This window comes from Rhagoletis zephyria, unplaced genomic scaffold (assembly GCF_001687245.7).
Source record: "Rhagoletis zephyria isolate East Lansing unplaced genomic scaffold, Rhagoletis_zephyria_1.1 Rzeph_scaffold_00235, whole genome shotgun sequence".
NCBI lineage: Eukaryota > Metazoa > Arthropoda > Insecta > Diptera > Tephritidae > Rhagoletis > Rhagoletis zephyria.
Genome location: NW_016157319.1, coordinates 243,952 through 270,896, shown reverse-complemented (window position 1 = coordinate 270,896; position 26,945 = coordinate 243,952). Strand labels below are relative to the sequence as shown.

At 34.4% G+C, this 26,945-nt stretch overlaps 2 protein-coding genes across 3 annotated transcripts; both read left to right on the top strand.

Moving 5' to 3' along the window:
• Nucleotides 1-5,910: 5,910 nt before the first annotated feature.
• Tbcb (tubulin-binding cofactor B) lies at nucleotides 5,911-8,335 on the top strand. Its single transcript, XM_017609584.1, has 4 exons — nucleotides 5,911-6,160; nucleotides 6,243-6,602; nucleotides 6,664-6,785; nucleotides 6,860-8,335. The coding sequence occupies exons 1-4, from the start codon at nucleotides 6,038-6,040 to the stop codon at nucleotides 6,978-6,980; spliced, it is 726 nt and encodes a 241-aa protein (XP_017465073.1). The 5' UTR covers nucleotides 5,911-6,037; the 3' UTR covers nucleotides 6,981-8,335.
• Nucleotides 8,336-8,566: 231 nt separating this feature from the next.
• Nucleotides 8,567-23,542, top strand: LOC108358313 (neural cell adhesion molecule 2). Of its 2 annotated transcripts, none has more exons than XM_017609577.1 (7): nucleotides 8,567-8,721; nucleotides 16,113-16,385; nucleotides 16,466-16,788; nucleotides 16,889-17,284; nucleotides 17,364-17,525; nucleotides 19,897-20,107; nucleotides 22,570-23,542. In XM_017609577.1, the coding sequence occupies exons 1-7, from the start codon at nucleotides 8,658-8,660 to the stop codon at nucleotides 22,731-22,733; spliced, it is 1,593 nt and encodes a 530-aa protein (XP_017465066.1). In that variant the 5' UTR covers nucleotides 8,567-8,657; the 3' UTR covers nucleotides 22,734-23,542. The 2 variants fall into 2 exon arrangements, with proteins under 2 accessions (XP_017465066.1, XP_017465064.1); XM_017609575.1 differs by having other exon boundaries at nucleotides 16,110-16,385.
• Nucleotides 23,543-26,945: the final 3,403 nt, after the last annotated feature.

Genomic DNA, 26,945 nt, shown 5'->3' with positions numbered 1-26,945 from the left:
AAGGGTCATTAATTTTATAAATGTACGATACATTTTTGATGGTAAGTATGCTGCTATACCACAGGATCCATTATTGATATATTGAAAGATTGCTGTTTTTTCATCTTCTAACATGTGCAAGGGCGCAGTATATATGTTAAAAATTATCGGACTGAGGCAAGAACCTTGTGGAATTCCACCCGTCACAGTCAGCGATTCTGACCCTAGAGTCAGTACACGCCTATGAAAAAAATTCAAGATCCATGAAGACATCTCAGCTGGTATGTTATAACGATCAAACGTATGGCTCAACTTACTTAGATTCACACAATCGTAGGCTTTTGATATATCAAGTGACATTAATACAACTTTACAACCCCGGCTCTTTTGTCTTGCGATCATGTAGCCCAACTCATTAATGCACATTGCCCCGGATCTACTCTTCCGATATGCATAGCTTCTAGCTGGAATAATATTCATCTCATTAACAATGTTCTCTAATCTGTTCTTTAACATGAGATTGATTAATTTGATGAAAACTGAAAGTAGAGATATTGGTCTGTAATTTTCAATGCAACTTAAATCAACTCCCTTTTTTGGTATTGGTACTATTCTTATCCTGCGCCACTCCTCGAGAACCCGATTGTTCACCCAACAAGAGTTTAAAGCTTCATTAAGATTTTTCAAGTTTGTTCGCGAGAGAGCTCTAATCATGCTATATTTGACCCCGTCAAATCCAGCTGCCGACGCTTTCGTTTTTTTTGCTAGTACATCATCTAGCTCTTCAAGTTCAAATGGTACGGTATTTTGACTAAACATAGGGACAAAATTGAAGGTCTGAATGTCAGGCGGTATTTGATTTTGTAAAAACAGTAGATATTCTAGATTTTTGGAATTTTCCCAACTATTGCGAGTGACAGGGTTGTTAACCAATGCTTTATGAGATCTAACTGAAGCCCAAAACTCTTTACTGGAGGTGCTTTTACTAATTTCGTTAAGGTGTTCTTGTCTAGATTCCCTTTTCGCTTTGTTTCTAGCTTCATTCCAAATTTTCACAGTCTCTTTATAAGTATTATAATTTGTTTGGTTACAATCATGATAAAAATATAGTAAGGTAGAACCGCTGAGAGTCACTTTTAAAATTCTTGACGTTTCCAAACAATTTAATTTTTAAATTTACTCACAAACTCACACACACATTTTCATTTTCTATCTCAAGCAACAACAATTTCGAACAATTTCAATTTTTTATTTTCACTTTTATATGATTTTAAAATGTTGGCAAACTTCAAAAAAAAATCATGGCCGACAAATTGAGAGAACGGTTATACCTTGCTATGTTTTTATCATGGTTACAATATCTAGTTAACTTTGCCCTTGCTGCTTTCATCCTTCTAAACAACACGGAAAGGGAATCGTTCCACCACGATTTGGGCGTCCAACCTCTTTCTGAGGGAATCTCTACAGTGGAATTGAAAATGGCTGATTTAAACGACTCAGTTATCTCGTTGATTGACGAAGAGAGACAAAGCTCTGCAATCGATTCATTTAATTTCTTGTTGGATCTAAACTGTATGAACTGAGGCGCTAACAGACCCTGAAGTTGAAAGATGATTGGAAGATGGTGACTCTTACCTAGATATACAGAGGATATATCCCAGGTGAAGCCATCAACTCCAAAATTTGAAAATGTTAAATCAAGAACACTGCTGTGTGACTCATTGTTTTGCAGCGATTGATAGTACGTATGTTTGTGGTTATTTAGACATCTGAGGTTAGTAGCAGACAACATATTGCTTAACATTGTTCCTTTCGGCAGAGATACCGTGTCACCGAAAACAGAGCAGCGGGCATTGAAATCGCCACCAATAATGGTATTCTTATTCATATTTGCAAAATCGAACATTAGTTTACACGCATTCGTGAAATCGGCAAGTGACATACTGGGATGAAAATATACAGAGATAATGTTAATATTTGGATTTAAATTGGTAGTACGAATGGCCAGTATTTCATGGTTTGTTTGAAGCTGTATCTTTTTAAATCGTATCGGTTTTTTAATGGCAATAGCAACACCACCAAATCTGCCTTGTCTAAACCTGTGCACAAGATTATAATTAAGCAATTTTAGGTTAAAATCGTTCTCACTAAATGTAAAAATTTCAGATAGAAGCACAAAATCAATATCATTGTTATTTATGAAATATTCAAGATTATATTTATTTGTTTTATAACTCTGTATGTTAAATTGTAGAAATCTCATTCACAATAATGTCTTCTTGTAGCCATCCCCCCATCTCCCATCATTACATTCGTTAAGGTTATATTTCGCTTTGAAATTATTGAACATTTCGATAGATGTTGGCTCCATTGCAAATTCGCAAAGATGAGCACACATTTTGACTAGGTCATTGATAATTTTTTCAAGTTCTGTTACTCTTTGAGTGTTGACTAGACATATACCTCGTGTTTTGGGATCCGGGTTATCCTTCTTTTCTTTGTGAATTACCCTTTCTTTTTGTACAGGATTTACCATCTTTTTATTGCCTTCCTTAACCATTTTGTTATACCTCGACTTTGTTAAAAGTCTATTGACTTCGCTTTGTGTATCTCTGACTGTATCTATACTATTCTCCTTGCTGATGCTAGGGAATTCCTCGTCATAATTATCGAGTAGAGAAAAACGGGTTTCATAACCATACTTTTCCTTGTATTCAAAAAAAGATATATTTTCAATGGTCATAATTTTTTGTACATCTTGACGATTAACGCGGACCGGACAAGAACGTACTTCTGCGGTATGGTTTAAGGCACCACACAGCAAGCATTTAGTTTGACCACAGGCCGGGTCACAGCGCGGAATAGTGCCACACTGTAAACACCTTGCCTCTTTGGCTTTACAAAACGCTGCTATATGTCCCAACCGCCCGCATTTTTTACATTGCTTGACAGCAGGCACAAAATAGTCGACTTCACAAATGCATTTACATAATTTTACGTGTTTTGGAATTTTATTACCCTTGAAAGCAATTTTCACTGAAGTCGTAGGTTTTAGTTCGCTACCTTCTCTCCTATTAAGTCTACTTACTGATACAATCGCCAAATCACTTTCAATATTTTCAAGTATATACTCATCGGAGTATTTTAGTGGTATTTTTCTTATTATACCATATTTTTCAGTCAAAGATTTTGGAATGTAAGCCAATAAATTTCTGGGTTTGAAATCGTTTTTTGTAATAAAATTATTTGCATCAGTTGCAGTATCAAAAGTCAATTTAGCCCGCCCGTTGCCAAGCGCCCTGAGGTCAGCTAACCCAACCAGAGAGAGATCATCTATCAGTTCCATGAAAAATAAGTTTGAAAAAACTCTTTTCCTTATGCCCCTTTCATCAGGCAACACTTCCAAAAATACAATGTACTTTACCTGGTCATTCGTCTCATACAGTAACGACGGCTTTTCAACTTTGGTCAGTAGCACGTGCCTCGGATTAATGTTTGAAGCTCCAAGAGAGCTTTCAGACAAATCCACTTCGGAATCGCGCGATTCCCCCGTCGCATCCATCAAAGCCTTAAGGTTTACCAATTCTTTTGTACAAGGACGTTTTCCACTTCCAACATTGCTTTTTCCTTTAGAATTTAGTCGCTTTTTTAACTCACGAAACCTAACCTCCATCGGGAGGAAGGCAGTCAGGAAAAACAAGGACCAACTAGTTCAGCGAAAAATGACTTGTTAACGAGAAAATGAATATATTATACTTATACACGTGTATTGCGAATATAGGTGTGGAAAAATTTGCTTTGTTTAAATTTAATAAGTTTGTCAAATAGTTTTCAGTCCGGAAAGTCGAAACGAAGCGTGTATCTCAATTCGGCGCCAAAAACGAAGTCGGATTACAATTGTCAAAACCTGCCGACTACATAGAGATGCGCACGATAGAAGCATTAATCGATAAATTTTTCAGTTATTTGAATTTATAATGACTGCATTTCTTTATTCATTCTGAACGTTTGGATACAATTTTTTGTTTACTTATTCTTTAGAACGTTCCTGATGATATGTTAACATATATTTCAAACGCATTCTTTTTATTCCGGCTGTGAAATGGGATTATCCGGAATGTATAAAGATACGCAGCCAATATGTAGAGAAAAATCATTGCTTGCGAACACGTACAACATACATATCGTCGCTACCTTGTCAAACTATCGAATGTGAAAATCGGTACTTTTCAGGAGAACAAAGAAACTGTTGTAAAAAATATTGCTGTCATTAGGAAAAAGTGTGGGATCCAACACTTTGTTAAAACCAGTATCCTCTGCTTCTAACTGCCGTACCTAAAAAAAAGCGTTGGTAGAGCGTTTTCAGACGCCTAGCGTTAACGCCGAAGTACCATACGTAAACAAAAGCGTCACGCTACGTCAACGGCAGATATAACACCAACAATAAGCAAGGGTTTTTTTGTGTGTACAACGAAAATGACAGTTTCGCCGTTTTCTGCAGCCAACTTCAAAACCTAACGTCCTATCAAAATCAGATTTTCCAACTGCTCAGCGTTGACGCCGCGTTGTTTCGATATGCTTCATACAAATTGTACCTGCATGAGAATTATTTGATAGCCAGGCAAAACTGACGCTTTTATTTAAGTAAAAGCTTTAAATTTGCCAAGGTTCATACCCAACAAGCATTTCAGTAAACGTTTTTAAAAATAACTTAAATTAAGTTTGCTATAATAAGCGTTAAATAAGCATTTTTAATATTAAGCTTATTAAAAGTTTTTTTAAATAAACCTTTAATAAGTTTTGAGTGCGAATGTTTATAAATAACTTAAACTTATAAATGAAATGTAAATGCCAACGACATGAAGTAGTAAATATAAAATTTTTTCAATCGTAAGTGACGTGTTTACGTTTTTTAAAATATATTATTAAAAGAAAAAATTAAATAAAACCGATGTGGTAAAAAAAAATCCAATCCAGGACCCGCTGCGCTAATCGGTGGAGCATTCGAGTCTTCAAATGATGAGTTCCCCTTATCCTTTCTTAGTTTAACATTCAATTAAAAATGTATTAAATTTTTTTCAGAAAAGTTCATCAATGAGAATGGCGGCGATGAAGCGGAATATATAGCTGCATCGATGTCGCTTTTCCAATTTGCCAATAACCGCAAGTAATTGAAAGCACGCAACAAGATGTAATCATTAACTATTTTATGCTTGATTTGTATGTGTTATTGTGAATTTGTATGCTAAAATGTCTATTCCCTATTTATATTTTCGCGACTGTAGATGAGTCCGCCGAAAATTCGCATTTCGTTTAGTTTCTAGATGTTAAGCAATCTATGTATGAGTTTTTAATGAAATATCTTTAAATAAAGGGTTATAAAAATGTTTATAAAAAGCTTTCTTTTGAAAATTTTTAGTAAGTTTATATTGATACGCTTATAAAAAACTTTTTTGAACCTTTATTATAAGTTTACACTTTTACGCTTATACAAAGCTCTCTTTTGAACATTTATTACAAGTTTATATTTCTACGCTTATAACCAATGTTCCTTTTCGATTATATTACGCTTACTTTCAAGCGTTTTATAAACAAAAAATCAATGTTTTGTAAGCTTAATGTTTATAATTGAAAACTTAAAAAAAACTTTTTTTAAGTTTATTTTGCTTGTTGGGTAAGTTTCTGGCGTTCACACCACTCATAAACAAAAACAAATACGTGTAATTTTTAAAGAACTAAAACGAATTGTGTGTGTCTAATGTGTTTCTTGGTGTTAGGCTTTTGCGCTTTTCATATATTTGTGTTGGCGCAGCGTAGTGTTACCTATATCTGAAACTTGGTATTTGCACATATCAGACACTGCACTACCAGCGCCAATATACTGCCTTGTCGACTGCGTTCAATTTTTGACATGCGCGACATGCCGCCGTCAATTAGAACAAATTTGTCGCCGGAATTCTCTATAGCTGTCACCAGAAAAATAAACAAAAACGAACTCAAGTCTGATTTCATTCAATTAAGCTAGTTTTTTTGGGTTTCGTCGGATTCATTTTCGGACATGGAGCCTTTGCAGATTAATAGTGGTGAGGATTTTGTCAAGGTCAACATATCCAATTCTAAAAATAATGGCATCGCATTGGACCTGAAATTTGCTAAAAGCCTTTCGGTGGGACAACTGAAGGTATGTTTTGTAGCAATTTAGATTTTGCTTACACCCACATAATTGCTGTGAATCATTTGTTAAAAATTTCTCTTCCGAAAAGTGCAAATTGGAAATCATCACAGGCGGCAATGCAGCTACTATGCAACTGGAGTTGTATAATGGTGAACGGTTGGTCACAAAACTGCATGACGACGCCACCTTGCTGGGCGCATTGCCAATAGAAACGGGTATGCGCATACATGTAATTGATAACTTCAACTGGATAACAGATGTGGAGAAATTCGAATTGACCAATGAACAATACGAAACCAAACCGGATACAGTGCGAAATTTTCTTAAGAAGAATCGCATGGGCAAGTATAATGAGGAAGAAGCGCGTCAGCAGGAGGAAAAATTGCAACGACAGAAACAGCTGGACCAAGAACGCGCCGACTTGTGTACCATTGGGGCGCGATGTCAGGTAGAGTGCTAATGCACTGAATAATAAATTTCATTTAACTGATTCCTTTTAAAATGTCCAGGTAACAGTGCCAGGTAATCCATTGAGAAGAGGCACAATAAGATACAAGGGACCAATCGATGGCAAGAAAGGCATATTTATTGGCGTGGAGTACGATGAGCCACTAGGCAAAAATAATGGAAGGTATGTACAAACATACGTTCATGTACTTGACAATTCGAAATTTTATTTTTTATATAACTTGTACTTATTTGCAGTATTGAGGGTAAGAGTTACTTTAGTTGCGCACCAAACTATGGTGGTTTTGTGCTGCCAAATGCTGTAGAGGTGGGCGATTTCCCCCCAGAAGATGCGGGTCTCGATGATGATGAGATCTAAGCCGGGCGCACTTAAACTGTTGCCGGTCAGATGTATTTCTTCACTGTTCAGTTTGTATTAAGTCTATTATTTAAAATAAAAAATGTGAAATTAGTTTAGCTATTTTTATTGCATACTTTGAATTTGCAATAATATGAGATTTAAAATAACTCAAGGAAAGAGCATACAAAACATGCATACTTATATTTAGCATGTGGGTACATTTTAAAATAATTTTGAATAATTTAAATTATTTTCGGCGTATATGGCGTGATGAAATAAAATTACGAAACAAATTAAAACCCAAACCAGAAAAATCACCTACAACACACCTTAATCGCCGAACCGTAATACCGTGGCGCCCTTTTAAATACGGGCACAGCTCGCGCACTCCCACTTTGTTTTTTTTTTTGTTTTTTTTTTATATGGTACATTTCGTGCTGTCATTCGCGTCATGACTAAGCGCCGGCAAGGTGCGAGTGGGACGCGCTGGGCCACTTCATCGCACCCTACCAACGACAAAGCGAAATGTGCGATAAAGCTGTAATAACAGCAAGTTGCTGAAAGCATGTACACCAACCGGCTGCGTTGGTTTTCATGCTTCAGTCCATTCATAAACGCGGTAAGGTGCACAACCATTATATGGCTAATATCGCTTAGCAATTAGTAGCGCGGTTAAGTCTTGCCGGGCGCACAAACAATCAACAATCGAACACAGTATATGGTTTATTTACTTAGCTCTTTTTTGTTTATAGCAACTGTTGTTGTATTTTTAATTAGTTTTGTTAACACAAAAAAAGAGCAATAAGCTGCCAAGTCAATACTGATAAGTAAATAAATGATATGCAATCAAGTGCAATTGACGGAAGTAAAAAAAGTTTGCGAGAATTTGTTGCCATCAAAAAAAGCTGCGTTGAACAAAGGGCGCCAGTGTGTGCAATAAAAATACAATACACAAAATCTTGTTTTCTAAATGAAATCGAATTCAAATAGCATTGTAAATTTACTTGTACTAAATTGCAAACATACATATGTATGTGTGTCTGTATGTGAAGTTAAATGTGGCGCTGTTGTTTTAGTTTTTTGTTTTATTTGACTGCAAAACAAGTGTGAATTTTATTTTAGTGCGAGAAATTTGTGTACAATACAATATTTGTTGCTTGCTTTGGATAATGTCTGTATGAATGTACTGGTATTTAGTACATCGTATGCATCTACAAACTTACATACATACGTACATATGCATGAAAATTTGACATGCTGCGAATTGAAATAATGCAATGCAGTTACGTCTGGCAGACTTTCCCAAAACTATTTATAAATCAAACGACTGTTTATATTTTCTGAATCATAAAAGCGGGCTATATGAAGATTTTGGAAACAGATAAATTAAGTAAAGAAAATAAACAAACATGCAAATAGCGCGTATATCACTAAATGTAATTTGCTAGTTTCGGGACATTGGTGGCAAGAAAATATTGCAAAAAATACTTATTAAATCTAAAAATACATATGTATGTACTTAAAAAAAATTGAAAAACTAAGTTTTAGGGTAACCATAATACAAATGTAAATAAAATATCAAAAGTGAAAATTTTATTTAAAAGCAGCATTAGTTTAAAATAACATTAGTTAAAAAGTAAAAACTAACAAAAAAAAACCCGTCGCTTCACATAAAACGATCGAAAGTGCTAAAAAATGAAAAGCAACTCACTCATCCTAGCTATATTTATTACAACTCTTTGCCTGCAATACAGCCCTGGTAAGTATGGAATTATCTGATATTTTCGATTTGCGATAACACCTGCTGAATAATATTTGCAGTGCTATTGAATATTACTTTTACTAAGTGCTTAATGCAGCTGTATTTAAAAAATTGGATAGCAAATACTAAAATATACTGAAATTGGAACATTGTATTTGTGTATTTACTTTGCTAGCCGATGCCCATTAAAAAAAAAAAATATAAAAATATCTACCTCTAATCTCAAAATCGCTTTTCATGAAATTTCTGTAACTCAAAGTACATATTATCAGTTCAAATGTGGGCTTATAATATAACCTTTTAAGTGAAAAAAAAAAAATATATATAGTGAAACGATTTTCAAAAAAAGACCAAAAAACCTCTCGAGTTGCCCAATTCATTTACTCTGCATAGGTTGCTATTCATTTCAGAGCCAGTAAAAACCTCCTAAACTTTTTCATTTCATTGTGAACGTACTACCTTTTTCGATCACTAACAAAACCAAAATTATTTTTTTAACGTAAAAAAACTTGTAGTTAATTTTTAGATGCAAAAAAAAACTACCCAAACCACGATTTTTCTTAACCAAACGCCAAATGCCACTAATCTCATAAGTTCTGTAACTATTCAACTATTTATATAAATCGATGGCCTGCGCCTTGTTTTCGAAGTGGACCGTTACCCCCTTTCCAAAATTATTTCTATAAATCGATGACCAGCGCTTTGTTTGCGAGACCGAAACGATTATCTGGAGTACTCTGTTATTTTCTATTCCACTTTCATTTTGCTATTCCATTTTCGTTTAAGTTATGGCTCAACAAATTAAACATCGAAATAACAGCCATTCTGCTGCGTAGAATAGCTTTTACTTTGGTACGACACCGTCGAAACAGTTGTGCTTAACCACATCGCTTAATGGACCCATTCGACATTCGAGATAAAACCAGCAAACCAAGGAAAATTAAAAGCGGGTTGCTGTTGTTGTTGTTGTTGTAACAGTATACAAACTCCCCTAAGAGGTTTTGGGAAGTGATGCTGGAGTGACAGTCCTTTCCGCGCTTCTGTTTAATTACGATATCTCAAAGCTCCCTCAGCCACCACAGAGGGTATCCATTATTTCTTATGGAATTGATGACTTGTGCTCGAAAGTAAACGGCTATCTCTCCGAACTTTCCCTCTTCTTCCCTGCAAGGAGGCAAACCCCCCTTCCCCTCGAAATCCTCGGCAACCATTTTCCCCATCTGGACGAAAGGCGTCAGACCACAGCTGGAAACTCAGGTCGCTGACGAACAAATCCCGACCGTGAATAACCCGAAAATCCTCGGAATAACCTTCAACAGTCTGCCCTCTTTCTCGGCGCATATAACCGCAACTGTCGAGTACAGAGCCGGAACAAGGTCCTCAAGTCTAGCAGCACCTAGGGCAAAGACAAAGAAACGTTGTTGGCAACATACAAGGTCAGTCGGTTCGAAACTATGCAGCGCCTGCCCAAACACGACACTGCGGACCGCCACGAGATGCCTTCTGCCGTCGCCATAGCACCATCTACATGACGAGGCCCAAATGCTTCCCGTTACGGAGCATAACACAATGCTATGTAAGCAGTTCCTAGTAGGGTGCCACAGTCGTGGGCTCCCCAACAGACACCTGCTTGCTGCAGAGCCCTCACCTAGGCTCTTCAGAAGGCATCTATACAAATTTATAAATTTTAAGTTATGTAGATATACAAAAGAAATCCGCCGGCTTAAATCTTTTAAGTAAAGGAAACAATTTGGATACAACAAAATTAAATTGTGCAAAAATTGAAAGATTTGAAAGGTTTAAAAATTTATTTTTTATTTATTATTTGTTAAATTTATCTTAACTCGTCTCATGGTCACGAAAATGAGGTAGATAAGATTTATAAAGCTTATATAAGCACCATTATCAATTCGGCTTGGTTATCTCGTAATTATTAATTTTTTTTTTTGCGTTGGTGATGAGCAATATTTTTACAATTAATTCGCCCATTTTTCGCAGCCTAAAATTAAGTTGTGATGTCAGCAGAATAGCAGATAGAAAAATAGTTTACTACTTGCCAAGCATTGCTGACTTGATAATTTTTTAAAATAAACTAACTAATTTTATAAAAAAAATATATATGTAAGTATAATTTTCAAGCACGTTTATGACAGAGTTGTGTAGTTAATAGCAGTTCAGTTCAATCAAGAGAGAAAATAATTTTCATAATCGTATGCTTACATTTTTCACATCTGGAATGTGGAATTACGTGATTTTGCTGTTGAGATATACAATTTATTATTGTCAGCTTTGGTGCAGTTAAAATACTCACAATTGTATATACAATATGTATGTACATTAGGCTGGGTAGATTTTCATTTTAATAAATCTATAAATAAATTCTAATAAAAAGTATAGAAGAAACCATAGGTTGGAAATGAGTTTCGAGCCTGGCCAATTTTTAAATGAAAAAATTACATTTTCACGATAAAAGTAAAAAGTAACGATTTTTTTAACACAAAAAAAACTCGAAAAGAAGACATCTAGGACTTCACCGTTAATTTTTGCCATTTTTTGCTGTCGGTTTCTCTTGCATACAAAGACGATTTTTTATTATTTATTTTTTTTTTTTCAACAAAAAAATGCCAAATATCGACGGTAAGTCTTAGCTACTAGTACTTTATTTTAATAAAATTGAATGAACCACGAAACTGTATATTCAAAATCTTTCTAAAAAATCCATTTAAAAAGCTTTACATTTTTACTATAATTAAATGACAACAAAATAGATTGTTAGAACTTGTCAATATGTGGTGCGTTTATAATTTTGACACAGATTTTGGATTGGTAAATATGGTAAATCAATTAAATTGTTATAAACTAAAATATAGGCATATTGTATCCATTAGTTATAATAAAAAGGTGAACACTTTGTAAAACCGGCATAGAACGAAAAAAATAAAATCTTGATAAAAAGTAAATTTTTCTTTTAAAAATGCGCAGGCAAGAAACTCACTTCCGACCAATAGTTTCTTTTACATTTTCTCTTAGAATTTTCTATAGAAACAGGAAATACTATGCGATGCGTCGAAAAATTTTCGTCCGAACAATTTGACCCAGCCTGATGTATGTACATACATATGTATATGTATAGAAATGTTCATATCACATACTCGTACATACCTAGTATATGCGCACGCATGTGCACAATTTTTTGTGAATACTTATGATTCGTTGCTACAACAAATACCTTAGTTTGATATGATAAGATAAGATAGCAATATTTTGCCCACAGGCAACCGAAAGTACGCGTATGTATATATAAAGCCCTAAAATTCATTATTTTAGACTTTACCACCTTACAAGCAAAAAAAAGCTTGCCGTACATCCAATGCTGTGCTCCAAAAATATTTTTTTTAATACAACTTCGATTTTTTATTTTTGTTTTGGCGGAACCTAGACATTCGGCAATATTGTTTTTTTTTTTTTTAATAGGTCTAGAATAATTGAAATACTTCCTTAGCAAATGTTTCAATGGTTTTTGGTGAGCTTTAATTTACTGAAATTAGGGTGGTACGTTATGGCGATAAGAAGCCAATGAATTTCGAGACAAGAATTTTTTATTTTTGTTTTGGCGGAACCTAGGAATTTGACAATCATTTTTTTTTTAATAGTTCTACTAGAATAATTGCAATACTTCCTTGGCAAACGTTTATTGAGTTTTGATGAGTTTCAATTTACTGACATTAGGGTGGTACGTTAGGATGATAAGAACTGAGATCTGATGGGTAAGTTCAAGAACGTGGTACTTGAGGTAAATAACCTTTGGAACAAAAAACATTCATCCCTATCGCCAATTTCATGTGAATAAATCTTTCCCATAATTTTACATATCTACAAAACGGAAATATATTGGGAAATTATGTTTTTGTGTTACTTTATAATTCTTGGGAATATTTGTTCACGTGAAATTCGCGATAGGGCCGATTGTCCTCTCGAGATTAGAACATCGATATGTACATACATTAGAGTGGTTCAAATTTTTTGTTTGTTTGGAAATTCATTCAAACTTTTCAATCAGAATTTTAAGCAAAATTTTGGTATACTAAAGTGCCAATTTGAAGTAGTTAGGGCTTACTGTTGATTTTTAGCAATTCGTTTTTTTTTTTTTTGAAGATGTTGCTAATTCTCTTTATATGAAAAAAATTGGCGAACATACTTTCTATGGAAAAAATGCGCGCAGTACATCAACACTCCAGCTTGGATTATTAAGAAATATGACTGGAAGTTGCAATATCAGGCTTCCCTTTTAGTACGTGGAGGCACACTGTGATTTTGTACCCTGACACCATTTAAGGCCCCTCGCGACGGTAATGCGACGAACGCTAAGGAGGTTCTTCAGCGAAGATTTTATGATGTAAAATGTTTAACCTGTTTAAGATATTGGAGAGCCCAAGATGCATCCGCAACCGTTGTTTTAGTGGAAGATCATTGGTTTCTTGGGAACGTTTTCCAGTGGTTAATTCGAGCGGAGTATCAACAAAAGTCGGGGAAATCTTAAAACGGCAACTATCTGCAACAAAGCTGCATAATGCAGTAGGATAAGTCGAAAATTATTACGAGCAGGTCAACAAAATTTTGCTTACATTGAAATAACATAATTGTCACAGACTGATTTGCTTGCTCACCTCATGCTAGTCCCATCGAGAATCTGTGGGGATGGATGGTGCAAAAAATTTATGAAAATTTTGCCATTGAAGCCCATTATAGTGTAAAATTTGGATTTAAAAACTCCAGAAATGCATTTAGTTCTTTTTTTTTTTTTTAAGTAGGCTTGTGAGCATAAAATGGCAAAACAATATTTCTAAAAAGATCCTAAAAATTTGTAGAGAAAAAAATACCTACAGAAATGAAATAAAGTGAAGTTTTCGTTTAAAAAAATCAGCGAACCAAAACGGCAAAAAATTCTAAAAAATCAACAGAAAACTTCAGCGATTTGAAATTTACACTCGAAAAATTTCCAACAATTCTAGATAATAAGTCTGAAATTCTAATGATTTTTTTTTTAAGTTTATTAATTTTTGTGAACTTTGCGCAAGCTTTTTAACTTTTATTTATGTGGTTGCTGTTATAAATCGAACTATAATTTAATCGAAAATGATTAAAAATAAATAAATAAACATAAGTGGCAAGCAACACCATTCTGAATTTCAGTGCTATTATTTTGACCGCAACTGTATGTATAAAGCTATGTATGCGCACAAGTTCATTTCTCCATTTAGTAAATATACGATAATACGATAATAAAATATCGCATGCTTGAATTTCATGACATAGACTGCTAAAAATAGTAGAGCCATTGCAGAAAACAAAATGGGAAAATGCCAACATAAAAAAAAAATAATAAATAAACCGAATATTTTGTAAAACAAATTCATTGAAACATGTGCAGAATTCCCTTTGCGCACATAAACGATACAAAATTTACAATTACCAAGGGACAGACAGTGAAATATTTGTGCTGCAGCGGTTGATTGGACGAACTCCAAACGATCAATCTGTCGATGCGCGGGAGCGACAAAGTGATTTGTTTACAAATAATACACCCACAAATGTGCAAAGAAATGTACAACATTGGCACAATTGGATTAATAAAAAAACACATGGTGTCCTTTTATCATCAACATGTGATTTTTAAAACTAAACAAATACATTAAGACATAAAAAGTAATAATAAAAAACATCAGTCGCAAATTAATGAGATCATCAAAATATGTTCACTGATTTTCGAGACTATCGCTACGACTCATTACTTACTTATTTACTAGTCTTTAATTTACACCTACATATTAGGCGTGAATTATTGATTTACTATATTATAAATAATCGATATATGGGCTTACGAGCCATTATTGGATTTACTATGGGCAATTTCACAAAATATTCTATTAGAGTAGGTTGTAACACAAATTCATTAACATAAATACAACATACGAGCGCCAATGAATGAAAATTAAATGGCTTAGCAAAGTAGAGCAATGTGTTGTAGAAACGAAGCTCACGCACTTCCACTCGACCAAGACGAAGCGCGAACTACAATAATACGGCTTAAAAACAACAATACCCTTGGAGGCGGCAGCTGTTAGCAACATTTGGTCTAATGAATACGCGCACGAGGATTGGAATTTGCTCAATCCACAAGGTAGACCCTGCTACATAGTTGCGGTTCTATTGATTATTTCCGTGCGAAACACTGAAGTTTGGGATTCCTTCATAACTAACACGGCCGTGTAGAGTGCTGTTGCGCACAACTTTACCTCCATCTAAATTAAGAAAGACCTCTCCCCGCCGTTGGAGACCAAACGAAGTTTTAGACAAGCAGTTGCGTTTATGGGCGGGCGTGAGCAATCGCGGGTCCCATTATTTTCTCATATCCAAATATTTATGTATGTATGTGTCTAATATGTAATGTATCTCCTCAATAGAGAATCCTATTGCCTCCACCAACGTATGTGTCCAATATCATTCATTCCAAGGATTTTATCGACATTTTCTAGTGCGCCTTCTTTAAGGTAACCCCTAAAATGACTTCAGTAGTCTAGAAAAAAGAAGTCTGATGAGGAGATGGGTGATCTCCGAAATAGCTGCTATAAAAATATGTATTATAGTCTAGCACGGCAATGGAGCACCAATAACATTTTTTATCAACCTTCAAATATGTCAATTGAAATGGCGGTTTTTCGTCACAGAAACAGGGCCTTAGGCTTAAAACCCGACGGGAAATTACACTTATTTTTATGAATAAATATTACTTTGCCAGAAACAGAGAATGTTGGGGGGAACAAATTTTGTAGAAACTGAAGGAATTAAAAAAAAAAATTGCTACTGGAAACTTAATACGGACCTCGTTGACCTATTTTTATGGCATAAGGCTTTATCCATATTAGCTTAAAAGCTCATAAAGAAATCCATTGCTTATGCTCTATGATTCAGTATAGCGCAGGTCGTTAAGAAGTGTTGACGTGTGGGAGCCAGGAGAACGCTAAAAAAGCGCCGCGAATTTAAGTCTTGAAGCTACTCTAAGTATTTCCTCACCACGGTATATGCACATACGTTTTTCGGAAATTTTCCAGTTATTTATTAATCGGTCCACGTTCTGAAAGGCCAACTAGACTCAGAAATGAGTTTCTAACATTCAAATAACACTTCAATTTCGGCGATTTGTCAAACATCACTTATTTTGCACATTTTCCTAGCTCTCACAGACTATGCAGGTGATTGAACTAAGTGCTAATTGAATGAATAATTCATGCCATTTACTTTTTCACAAATCACTTAACTTGCGCAGAAAAAAGTGTAAATGGAAATCTTAAATACTGTTATTTATTATTTTATTTTTATTTCAGCAGCGTCTGCTGAGGCTGCGGCGACAACCGACGGCGATACCGATTACGCAAGAGATGACTACTACTACGAAGATGATGCGGACGCGGATGAAAATGACGACGGCGGCGGCGAGGAAGGTGACGATTACGAAGATGAGGTGACAGACGGGGAGGCTGCAGATATGAAACCAGCAGAGCTGAGAGCACAACAACCCTACTTTGTAGAACCGGAAGTGGAAATCTACACACAACCAGCCCAAAGCTTGCTGATCGATTGTGCGGTACAGAATATACAAGGTAAGTGGAACTGGGAGCTGACATCCTCATAAGAGTCCCTAATACTAACTGCTAAACTATTTACTATTTACTTCGAACAGCTAACAATGTGATTATGTGGTACAAAGATAAAATTGTAATCGCGACAGGACAATTCGTTATGTACCCCAATGTGGATGTGCTGAAGAATAACTCGCTGATCATTAAGAATGTCACAGTTAAGGATGCAGGCGATTACTATTGCGAAGTATTGCCCGAAAGGGTGCGCATGCATGCGCTGTTGGAGGTCGACGAAAGTTTGATGATATTCTGCGATGGACAAGAAGTGACTAACCGCAGCTTGGTATTTCGTCAAGGCGAGCCACATCATTGCGAATGCAAGTACTATTCACTGGAAAATGTGCAAATCAAGTGGTTTATAGATGTAAGTGCAATATTAGCATATACATACATACATACATACACATAAGTACTCGTACAATTTTCAAGCTCACTTCTTTGTTTATTATTACTCACACGAAAAGGGCAAGCGCGCCGAAACCGTGGTGGAGCGCGTCTTGGGCGAACAACTCTACATTGACAATGTGGACACCATACATGGCGGCATCTATCAGTGTTTAGCCGATGATCGTTCGCAAGAGCCACCGCATGCCATGATCATTGTTGATGTTGTTTATGCGCCCAAAGTTTCCACTTATCGGCATTATGTCAATGCGGAGCAAGGTGGCGATGCTGAATTGTATTGTGATTATGCTGCAAATCCAGCTGCTGAAGCGAAGTGGCTGCGAAATGATAAAACGCTGGAGAAGTCAAGAAAATACGCCTTCAATCAGGTGACGCATAAAGGACGCAATCGCTCGATCTTAACGGTGATGAATGTGCGCACCAATGATCTGGGCGAGTATACGTGTCGAGTGCAGGTATGAAAGATGTGAAGTAAATTAAATGTGGATGTGGCAATTATTTTAATTAAAAAAAAAATTAAATAAAAAATTATAGAACACAATTGGATACGATGAGACAAAAGTGCATATCCTTTATGAACCAGAGCATCCACAGCTAGAGGATATGGAGATCAATGGTAGAACAGCAGTGATACACTGGTTAGTGCGTAGCATACAACCGCTTTCTGAGGCGATATTGGATTACAAGCTAGCGGGTGTAAGTACTGAGAAACGGTTAATGATATTATAATAAACTTGCGGAAAGAAAGGGAGGTATGACCCCAATAGTCTAATAACCAATTTCACAAAAACAATTTAAGTGCAATTTTTTTTCTTTTTATTTGAATTCAGGCCTCTTGTAAGTGTGAAAATTTCTGCCTAAAATATTGTTTAGTTTATGCTCTTCCACTCCTTTTCTGAATCATGTCTTCATACGTCAGCGATTTTGTTTGCCTTCCGCTGATATCACGACTACAGAAGCTTCAGCAACATGCCCTAACACTGTTGGGGGAATTTTTATGCTATTACAACAACAACAACAACAACAACGGTAGCACTTAATGAGCCATGAAAAACTATAGGACAACTAAAAAATTCACAATATTTTTTTTTTATAAATCCATCACAGTTCTTGCGTTCCGAGACATGAACGATTTTCGCGACACTATACCACCAAAGTATTGAACTTAGAGGTGAAGATCACCCCTATGGAATTTATAAAAATTTCGCTTAATATGGCTGTATTAACATACCTGAAATTGGTTGCTTTAGTAAACCTTTTTTTTTTGATATCAGCTGGCACCGCTTTGTAAGCTTTGGATAGCTTTCATAAAATTTTTGGACGCTTTCTGGAACTAATTGCTATGAACTTTTGATTGCTTCATATCACACTTCTGAACTGCTCTCAATTTGTTGTCGTGACTCAACTGAACAATTCGGTGTTCGGTGCCGAAAATATATCTAGAAAAGCAGATATATGTAAAATATAATTAATTATGCAAGTAAAGAACGTTAATAAAAACAGGAAAGAATAACACAAAAATTGTGCTGCAAGCTGTCTACAAATCTATTGCTTTATTGCAGTTCTCAAATGGTTTGTGAAACAAAAGTTTCATCTTCCTAATTAAACTAAACAAGTACCTGCGCGCTACGGTATCTATGATTCCTTGCTTAAACGATTACTCGCCTGTTTAATTAAAAACTCGGCCAACAAATTTATTGCTAAATTTAGAGAGCACCGGTTAATTGGTTACTTTGGATAATTAAGCAAAAAAAACTTCGATGTCTTATGCCCAGTTTAGCGGGGGATGCTGTTCTTGTCAATAAGTGTTATGTTTAGAAAAAACCTCCGATTCATTGGCTTTAGGAAACTAGTAGCTTATTTGGTTGGCGATTTTCCTTGGAATTCCAGGGGAAAAGTGTCACTTGCAATTTTCATCACATATCGTCGCCTGGGTAAAAGATTGTCGTATGTTACGCACGTACGTATGACGCTTACGACAATCTTTTACCCAGGCGACGATATGTATTGAGGAAGATAGATACCCAACTGCTATCCGCCATCAAAGAACCCAGACCCAACTAACCTATTAATTTAATTGATTTACAAATTTTAATTTTTGCAATATTAAATATTAAGTATAATTTTCTTAAACGCTGTCGCCTACAGGTAGTCTCATATATACTTCTACATACATATATACAACATATTTCTATATCTAACCGCGCACATTTTTCTCGATTATGTAAATGCACTTGAAGCATCTAACGGGTGATTTTTTTGAGGTTAGGATTTTCATGCATTAGTATTTGACAGATCACGTGGGATTTCAGACATGGTGTCAAAGAGAAAGATGCTCAGTATGCTTTGACATTTCATCATGAATAGACTTACTAACGAGCAACGCTTGCAAATCATTGAATTTTATTACCAAAATCAGTGTTCGGTTCGCTTTACGTCCGATTTATGGTCTACATAATCGACCAAGTGAGCAAACAATTAATGCGATTGTGACCAAGTTTCGCACTCAGTTTACTTTATTGGACATTAAACCAACCACACGAATGCGTACAGTGCGTACAGAAGAGAATATTGCGTCTGTTTCTGAGAGTGTTGCTGAAGACCGTGAAATGTCGATTCGTCGCCGTTCGCAGCAATTGGGTTTGCGAAACACATTTCGAACCGAACACTGATTTTGGTAATAAAATTCAATGATTTGCAAGCGTTGCTCGTTAGTAAGTCTATTCATGATGAAATGTCAAAGCATACTGAGCATCTTTCTCTTTGACACCATGTCTGAAATCCCACGTGATCTGTCAAATACTAATGCATGAAAATCCTAACCTCAAAAAAATCACCCGTTACCACCAACCCAACTATTCAACCATTTACTTGATTGCGCCACTTCCGAGTCGCGCTGTGCGATATCTACTTATTCGTAATCGCCAGCTGAGATATTTGAGGAAGACTTAAACTTTATCGCTATTTACATATTTACGCAACTACAATGTGGTTGGATCGTTTTTTTTTATAACTGCATTTTTATACATAGTACATATATTTTCATTCTACTACATACTACATATAGTCATACACATGGAGCAAGGTATCTGTGGTGCATACACACCGTCATGCGGATAGTAGCATTTGGAAGGTGACTCATGAAATGGAACTCACTCCGGGAAGCTGGCACGTGCGTATGAGAGCGAAAAATACAATTGGTTGGTCGGCATTTTCCGCACAACATGATTTCGTAATCAAAGATGATGATGAGAATGATGGTGATATTGTTGATGCAGGTGGGTACGCATATATAGTGCTTATCACAATAATACGACAACCACACATTGCCAAGCTTCGCTATTAATTTTTTATTATTTAATTCAAATTTTTTACAAAAATATAGCTAATTATATAACAAAAAACATATAAATCCAAGATTTCAACTTTTTACAAAATTTCAAAAACGAGTAATTTTTAGCAAAAAAAACGACTTTAATTCTCATATGAAATAAAAATATATTTATATTGGACTGCATCACCAAAAAAAGTTGCGGTTTTTCCGACGGGATTACAAAATTTATTATATTTTATTAAGACGTCCACCAAAATATTTCGGAAAAATATTAAGATTTAAGTGAGCTGGACCGATTTGAAAATACCTCCCAAAATGTAGTTTTTTATGAATAAAAATAGTTTCTTAAAGAACTTTTTGAAAAAAGTCCCCTCAGATGACAAAACAGATTAAGCTTAAAAAATCTGCACAAAAATATTTAAAAATCTTTTAAACGGAGTCGTAAGAATGAGATTTCTGATACAGTTTTTTACTTTTTTCAAAGATTAATTCTGATTTAGACTTATTGGATCTCAGTTGAAAGGTATTTTCACACTGTTTTTATTTCTGTCCAAAAAAAAGTCATTCGTGTCCCAATATCTTTTTTTAAATACCAAAACATCTTAATTCAACTCTGAATGACGTTCCTTAATCCTACCTTTCACTTTCATCCTTTGAATGAGTTTATTAGCAAAGAAATAAAAAGGTAGAGAAAATACCTTTCTAATGACACCTCCTAAGTCTAAGAGTTTAGGTTCAGTTATTCAAGTTTTTAAAAAAAAAGTTAAAAAACAGCATCAAAAATCTCATCATTACGATTCCGTTCAAAATTTTTATTTTTTTTTTAATATTTTTCTGCAAATTTTTTAAGCTTAAGCCGTTTTGTCATTTGAGGGGATTTTTTTTTTTAAATCTTTAAGAAACTATTTTTATTCATAAAAAACTCCATTTTTGGAGGTATTTTCAAATCGGTCCAGCTCACTTAAATCTTAATATTTTTCCGAAATATTTTGGTGGACGTCTTAAAATATAATAGATTTTATAATTCCAATGGAAAAATAGTAGCGATTTTTTTTGTATGGGGAGTGATGCAGTCTAATATATATGTATATATATCTCATGATCCACTGATCTGATCTTAACCAGATTAGTATATATTAGTAGTATAATAAAGTGCACGATTGAAGTAGCTATAAAATACCGTTGAGTTTTGGCAATTTTATTTATTTTTTCTTATCGCGTTGTGCATTTTTCTCCATTAAAAAAAAACGTTGAACATACTGGGTATTTGTTAAATGTTTTTTAACCCTTAACTACTGTGCTTAAAAAAGACTCTAAACTACTGATGTTGGTTTGTACGACCACACAAATTTTATTGTTAAGTAATATAGTATATATGTAGATCGTTTTACTAAAAATTGTTTTTAATGAAATTATTACCCTTTTGACTTTACATAAAAATAAAAGCTTCCAACTTTTTTTTTTGAATTCACCCAAATTTATTTTAAATTGTATTATCAATATTTTCACACCATATATTAAGAAAAAAAAAAAAAACAAAGTAGCAAAAAATTGATTCCTTTATTTAAAACGAGATATACTGTTTCAAAATAAAAATAAAAAATAAATTAAATAAAATATCTGGCAAATTCCACAATGTCTAGAAACTAGTAAGGCATTTTTCTTGTCTTTTCCTACGCATACCTTGTAAAATCAAGAAATAAATATGTTAAAAATTAACTATAAATTTTCTTTGAAGTTATAGAAATTATTACAAATATAAGTACTGATATGGTTTGATAGGAGAAACAATCGAAAAACAGTTATGTACGTCAATGCTGATGTTGGACTCGCAAGTAATTAAAATGCGATTCCTACCGCACTTGTCACCGCACACGTTTGCTCGCTACCGGAATTAACTCATTGCTGACTCGGTAAAAGCTATTCGTAATATGTGACCTGGTTTACGGAAAGGGGGCTTAGGTGTCAAAAAATCAATTTTCACTTTTTGGTTGATTCGGATGGAAGATGAGATGCTTTTCACTTTTAACAGCTTTTTCACAGAAAACTAGCTTTCGCACGTAAGCTCCCTTTTCGTAGACCAGGTCACATATGACATTTTTTGGCGCGTAAGCAAAATCTTTATTTTGATCAAACAATTTTGTCATGGTCTGATAGACCAACAACAGTAGATACTTAAGGGTTAATTTTTGTAAAGCGTTTGAACATAATAGAAATTAAATAATAAAAAAACTAATTACTCAAAACTTGTCCATATGTGGGTGTCGCATAGTTATGATAAGCACTATACATCCATATATGTATCTGCATATCTATGTAAGTAGATATGCTTGTAGCTGATAACAACTATCAGCTACAGCTTCTTCGCATATAACTTTTCACTCTATCAACCTCTCTCTCCCGCAGATGATTTGGATACCACGGATGCGCCGGGTAATATGATAGCGGTGGCAAGTTTTGGTGGCAGCTCAAAGAGTACGAACAGCAGTGGTGTAGTGCGCAGTATTTCACACACAATGATTGCTATCAGTGGCGCTTGCATGCTTTTTATGTTCCAAGTTGGGTGTTAGACTATACAAAAATTTTGTAAATATTTATGTTTATGCGCATACAAAAGTATTTTAATTTACGCTAAATATAAAATATTTATTAATTCAACTACATATGTGAATGTTGTAAAAAGATCCTATATTTATATGTATAAGCGAAACAATGGTGCCAAACATAGAACTATTGAAAGAAATGTATTTGTATAACGAGTCAGAAACATATATTTTAAATAGGCCATAGTAAAATAGAGTTTATTCAAAAAAAAAATACGTGTACATTAGACCGTACCACACCTTACAAGCAAACAACACAAAAAGGTCGCCATACATCCCTGAGTGTAAAGTATTTTTGAAAGGCAATTGCGAAATTTTTGTCGCCAAACGAAGATGTCGCCTTTTTACATTTTTCGACACCTAAAATTTTTCAATATTGATAAGTCACTCAGGTCTAGTGGATAGGCACTAGGACGGAGTACTTTAGGTCAATGAATTTTGGTACACAAAAATTTTCTCTTTGACGAAAAATGTAAAAAGAGAACCCCTACGTTCCGCAAAAAAAAAAATGATTTTTGTTTGTAATTGACTTGCAAAAATACTTTTTAGACTCAAATGTGTACTGCGAACTTTTTTGGTAGGGTGACCCTACTAGGGTCTGATGTACATACATACATACATATTATGTATAAGTGACTGTGCCGTAAAAGAGTGCCAAAATATGTTATAACTTATAAGCATATATGTATATATAAATACAAATTAAAACAACCATTGAAAAGGTCCATAATTAAGTTTCTTACGGGTGTATGCATTAAGCAGGGTCTACAATGTCAGCTTGTAGTTGAAAGCATGATAAAAATATAGTAAGGTAGAACCGCTGAGAGTCACTTTTAAAATTCTTGACGTTTCCAAACAATTTAATTTTTAAATTTACTCACAAACTCACACACACATTTTCATTTTCAATCTCAAGCAACAACAATTTCGAACAATTTCATTTTTTTATTTTCACTTTTATATGATTTTAAAATGTTGGCAAACTTCAAAAAAAAATCATGGCCGACAAATTGAGAGAACGGTTATACCTTGCTATGTTTTTATCATGGTTGAAAGTGCTTTTTTAAATTTTTTTCTATTTCATTTGTACAAGGACTTCTGAAACGAAGACAATTTTAAGAGAAGCGCTCTAGCCTCTCTTAAAGTATTTTTTAGAAGAGCTGGCATCAAAACTTCAAAGTGTTAAGAAGATTCACGAAAAAAACATATCACACATATTCACTACAACAAAAAATTCTGTGCAATTACAAATTGTTATTAGTGTAAGTAGTTTTAGTTGAAAGTTTAGGGACTTAAACAAAGTTCCTAGTATCTATGCAAAAGAATAAATGTTTGTGTACATGTATTAATGTATGTAATTTCGAAAACAACATTTTTTAAACTTCCAACTTGTGGCCAGTACAATAAATTTTCTTAATTTTGTTTAAGTACCTACTGAAATATTGTAGGCAAGAGGGAAGGTCGAAAAGTTTTGAGCCTAAGTACCTTTAAGTGTCATTAATGTCTTGAACTGCGTGTCGCTAATTGCTAATATCCTTGGTAGTATAGAGACCGAATTTCATGTCATTAAAATCATTGCGCATTCAGTAATTGAGCGTAAACATCACCATGTCTGAGTCATCTACAGAGCAGAGCTGTCAACAAATTCCTCAAAAAGAAGAACAAAACGCTGACGGAAATATTTTGAAGAGATGTTTACAGTGTATGGGGAGTCTGGCAGAGACCAAAAGTGCGACAAGTGGTGGTCGAGAAACGGAGAGACAAACTGGCGAAATAAGTCCTGAAGACCGTGCACACTGCGCGAGTTGCAAGGCGCGCTCTGGACGAGACTGGATTTGAAGAAATCAACCACCCACCACACAGTCCAGACCTGGCCCCCCGCGATTTGATGAAAAACCTTCGAGGGCGAAAATTTTCGAGTGAAGTTGGAATGAAGATGGCGGCAGTAGACGAGCACTTTGAAGACAAAGGCGGAGAATATTTTTTTACAGGGTTCAAAGCCCTTTATTATAAATGTAAGAAGTGCATTGAAGTGAAGGGAGATTATACTATAGAAAAATAAAATTTTTATAAATTTTTTCAGTTACTTTAATACCTTATGTGCTATTTGCAGCTCTCAAGAAAAACGCAAAATGCATTTTATTCTATCAAAATTTCTTAAATCTGTTCGCAGCTCTCAAGAACAAAATGCACATGCATATATTTATTTCTTCAAGAAAATTTTGAGCAAAAGCAAAGGTTTTTTCTTTTTTCAAGTAACAGAAACAGCCCTTTAGGCTTACACTTTTTCAGCCTCCCCTCGTATATCCCAAACTTAAATTTCCGTTTCGTGGTAGACGTGTTTTTCTTTTTGTGGCAATTGCAGTCATAAGACAAAATTCGTGAAAGGAACGCAAGGTTATGACGAAGAGTGCATATAATATGTGCATTAGGGTGGTAAAAAGAAGTGAAGTCGGAATTTGAATGTTCTCACCGCCTAGAACTTTTCTATACCGAGAAAAATATGCCCCTGTTTATGTTTTATTTTGAAATCAAAACATATGTATTTAGAGGTCGCTCAAAGCGCTCAATATTTTCCGTGTATTTATATGGGTGGAAAAAACAATTTTTTGTAGAAATGGTATAGAATTTTTGAAAATCAATATTTTTCTATCGAAAAACTCAGGGGACTTCAAATAAAAATACCCAATTGTTTATTCAACCATTTCTTAATAGTAACTATATTTTATGGGACACCAAATTGCACATTAGGGTGCTTTTTTTTTGCGACTATTTTTTTTTCGGTCCCATCGTGAAATTTTGTTGGAAATACCCAAAAAAAAATTCCCTGAAAATTTGAGCCCTTAATATTAATTTTAAGTACTCGGCCAAGGCGTGTGAAGATTTTCCATTTAAAATACACGGGAACTTTGATTTTTTTTTTAAATTTCTATAGCTCAGCGGCATATTCTTTTATTATTTATCACTACTTTTTTAACTAATTACCTTTTTTTTTAAGATGAATATTTTTTATAATTTTACGTGATTTTTGATAAAAATTTAAAACTTCATAAACTTAAAATTGAAATATCTCAAGCAGTATTGAAGATAGCGATTAAGCGCTAATGAGCTTTTTTGTAGGAAATAAAATTTCCTACAAGTTTCTCATTTACATTTTTTCTATAGCTCTTGTCATTTACGAGATAAATGCGAAAAAACGTAAATTTCATGAAAAAATCAGGTTTAGTGGCCCGTACTACCTCTAAAAATTTGTACTCATGACAGCGTAAACAAGCAGTTATAATAGATTTTAAAGGATACATATTTTTTTAAGTAATTATATAGGTGTATGCAAAAGGCAGGGGTATGTATTTATGAATATTTTTGTAATATCTTTTTTTTGTTTAAATCTATTTTTATATATACACTTGTACATGTATGTATTAAAAAATAGCTCAAATAGCTTTTTTAGTTAGACACAATTTTAGCCAGAGTTACGATAAAAAATACTCCTAAAAACTCAAATTAGTGATCTGTAGTGTATGAGTTCCTCCATCGTTTGATGTACATATGTACATATAGATGTTTTTTTTTTAAAAGCATTTGCTAAAAGTTTTGATTTAGTAAAATTTTCTATACTCTCTTCTCTTCTACTGTTTTTATGTAAAATAATGGCACTTTTCGGTTTCACTGCTTTCTATTTCACTTTCACATGCTAATCTACCTACATACATACATATGTACATATATTTGTATATAGTAGTATATACGCCACAAGTATTCCATCAATTCCTCGACTTTCTGAATTAATACTTATTTTCACTTAATGCTAAACCACATACATACATATTTCGTCACCTAGCTCAATTTAGCATTATATTTAGCATTACAACAACAAGTGCAAGTTAATTATGCGACTGCTAGGGATTTGTTGACATTTCACATGGGAAATTTCTATTATAACTGCTGTTTAGGTTTCCAAATTCTCCGGCGGACAATACAAGATCCTTACACAACAACGAGTACATTATCCGACTGTGTATGTAAATAAATACGTTTTTATATACGACGCATACATATGTACATATATGTAATTTTATACTAAATCAACAACTACAGGTTTGAACAAATACGCGTCAACGTGGAGTTTTTGGCTTTTCACTCCTTTTCGCTCAGAATACATTCTTGTTTTTTTTTTTT

What these genes read in the sequence shown, in the direction of transcription:
- LOC108358313 (XM_017609575.1), top strand. Translation starts at nt 8,658, where the DNA reads ATGAAAAGCAACTCACTCATCCTAGCTATATTTATTACAACTCTTTGC. An exon ending in TGCGGTACAGAATATACAAG is followed by an intron (nt 16,386 to 16,465) that starts GTAAGTGGAACT and finishes TACTTCGAACAG; the next exon opens with CTAACAATGTGATTATGTGG. An exon ending in AGTATACGTGTCGAGTGCAG is followed by an intron (nt 17,285 to 17,363) that starts GTATGAAAGATG and finishes AAAAAATTATAG; the next exon opens with AACACAATTGGATACGATGA.
- Tbcb (XM_017609584.1), top strand. Translation starts at nt 6,038, where the DNA reads ATGGAGCCTTTGCAGATTAATAGTGGTGAGGATTTTGTCAAGGTCAAC. An exon ending in TTTCGGTGGGACAACTGAAG is followed by an intron (nt 6,161 to 6,242) that starts GTATGTTTTGTA and finishes TCTTCCGAAAAG; the next exon opens with TGCAAATTGGAAATCATCAC. An exon ending in CTAGGCAAAAATAATGGAAG is followed by an intron (nt 6,786 to 6,859) that starts GTATGTACAAAC and finishes ACTTATTTGCAG; the next exon opens with TATTGAGGGTAAGAGTTACT.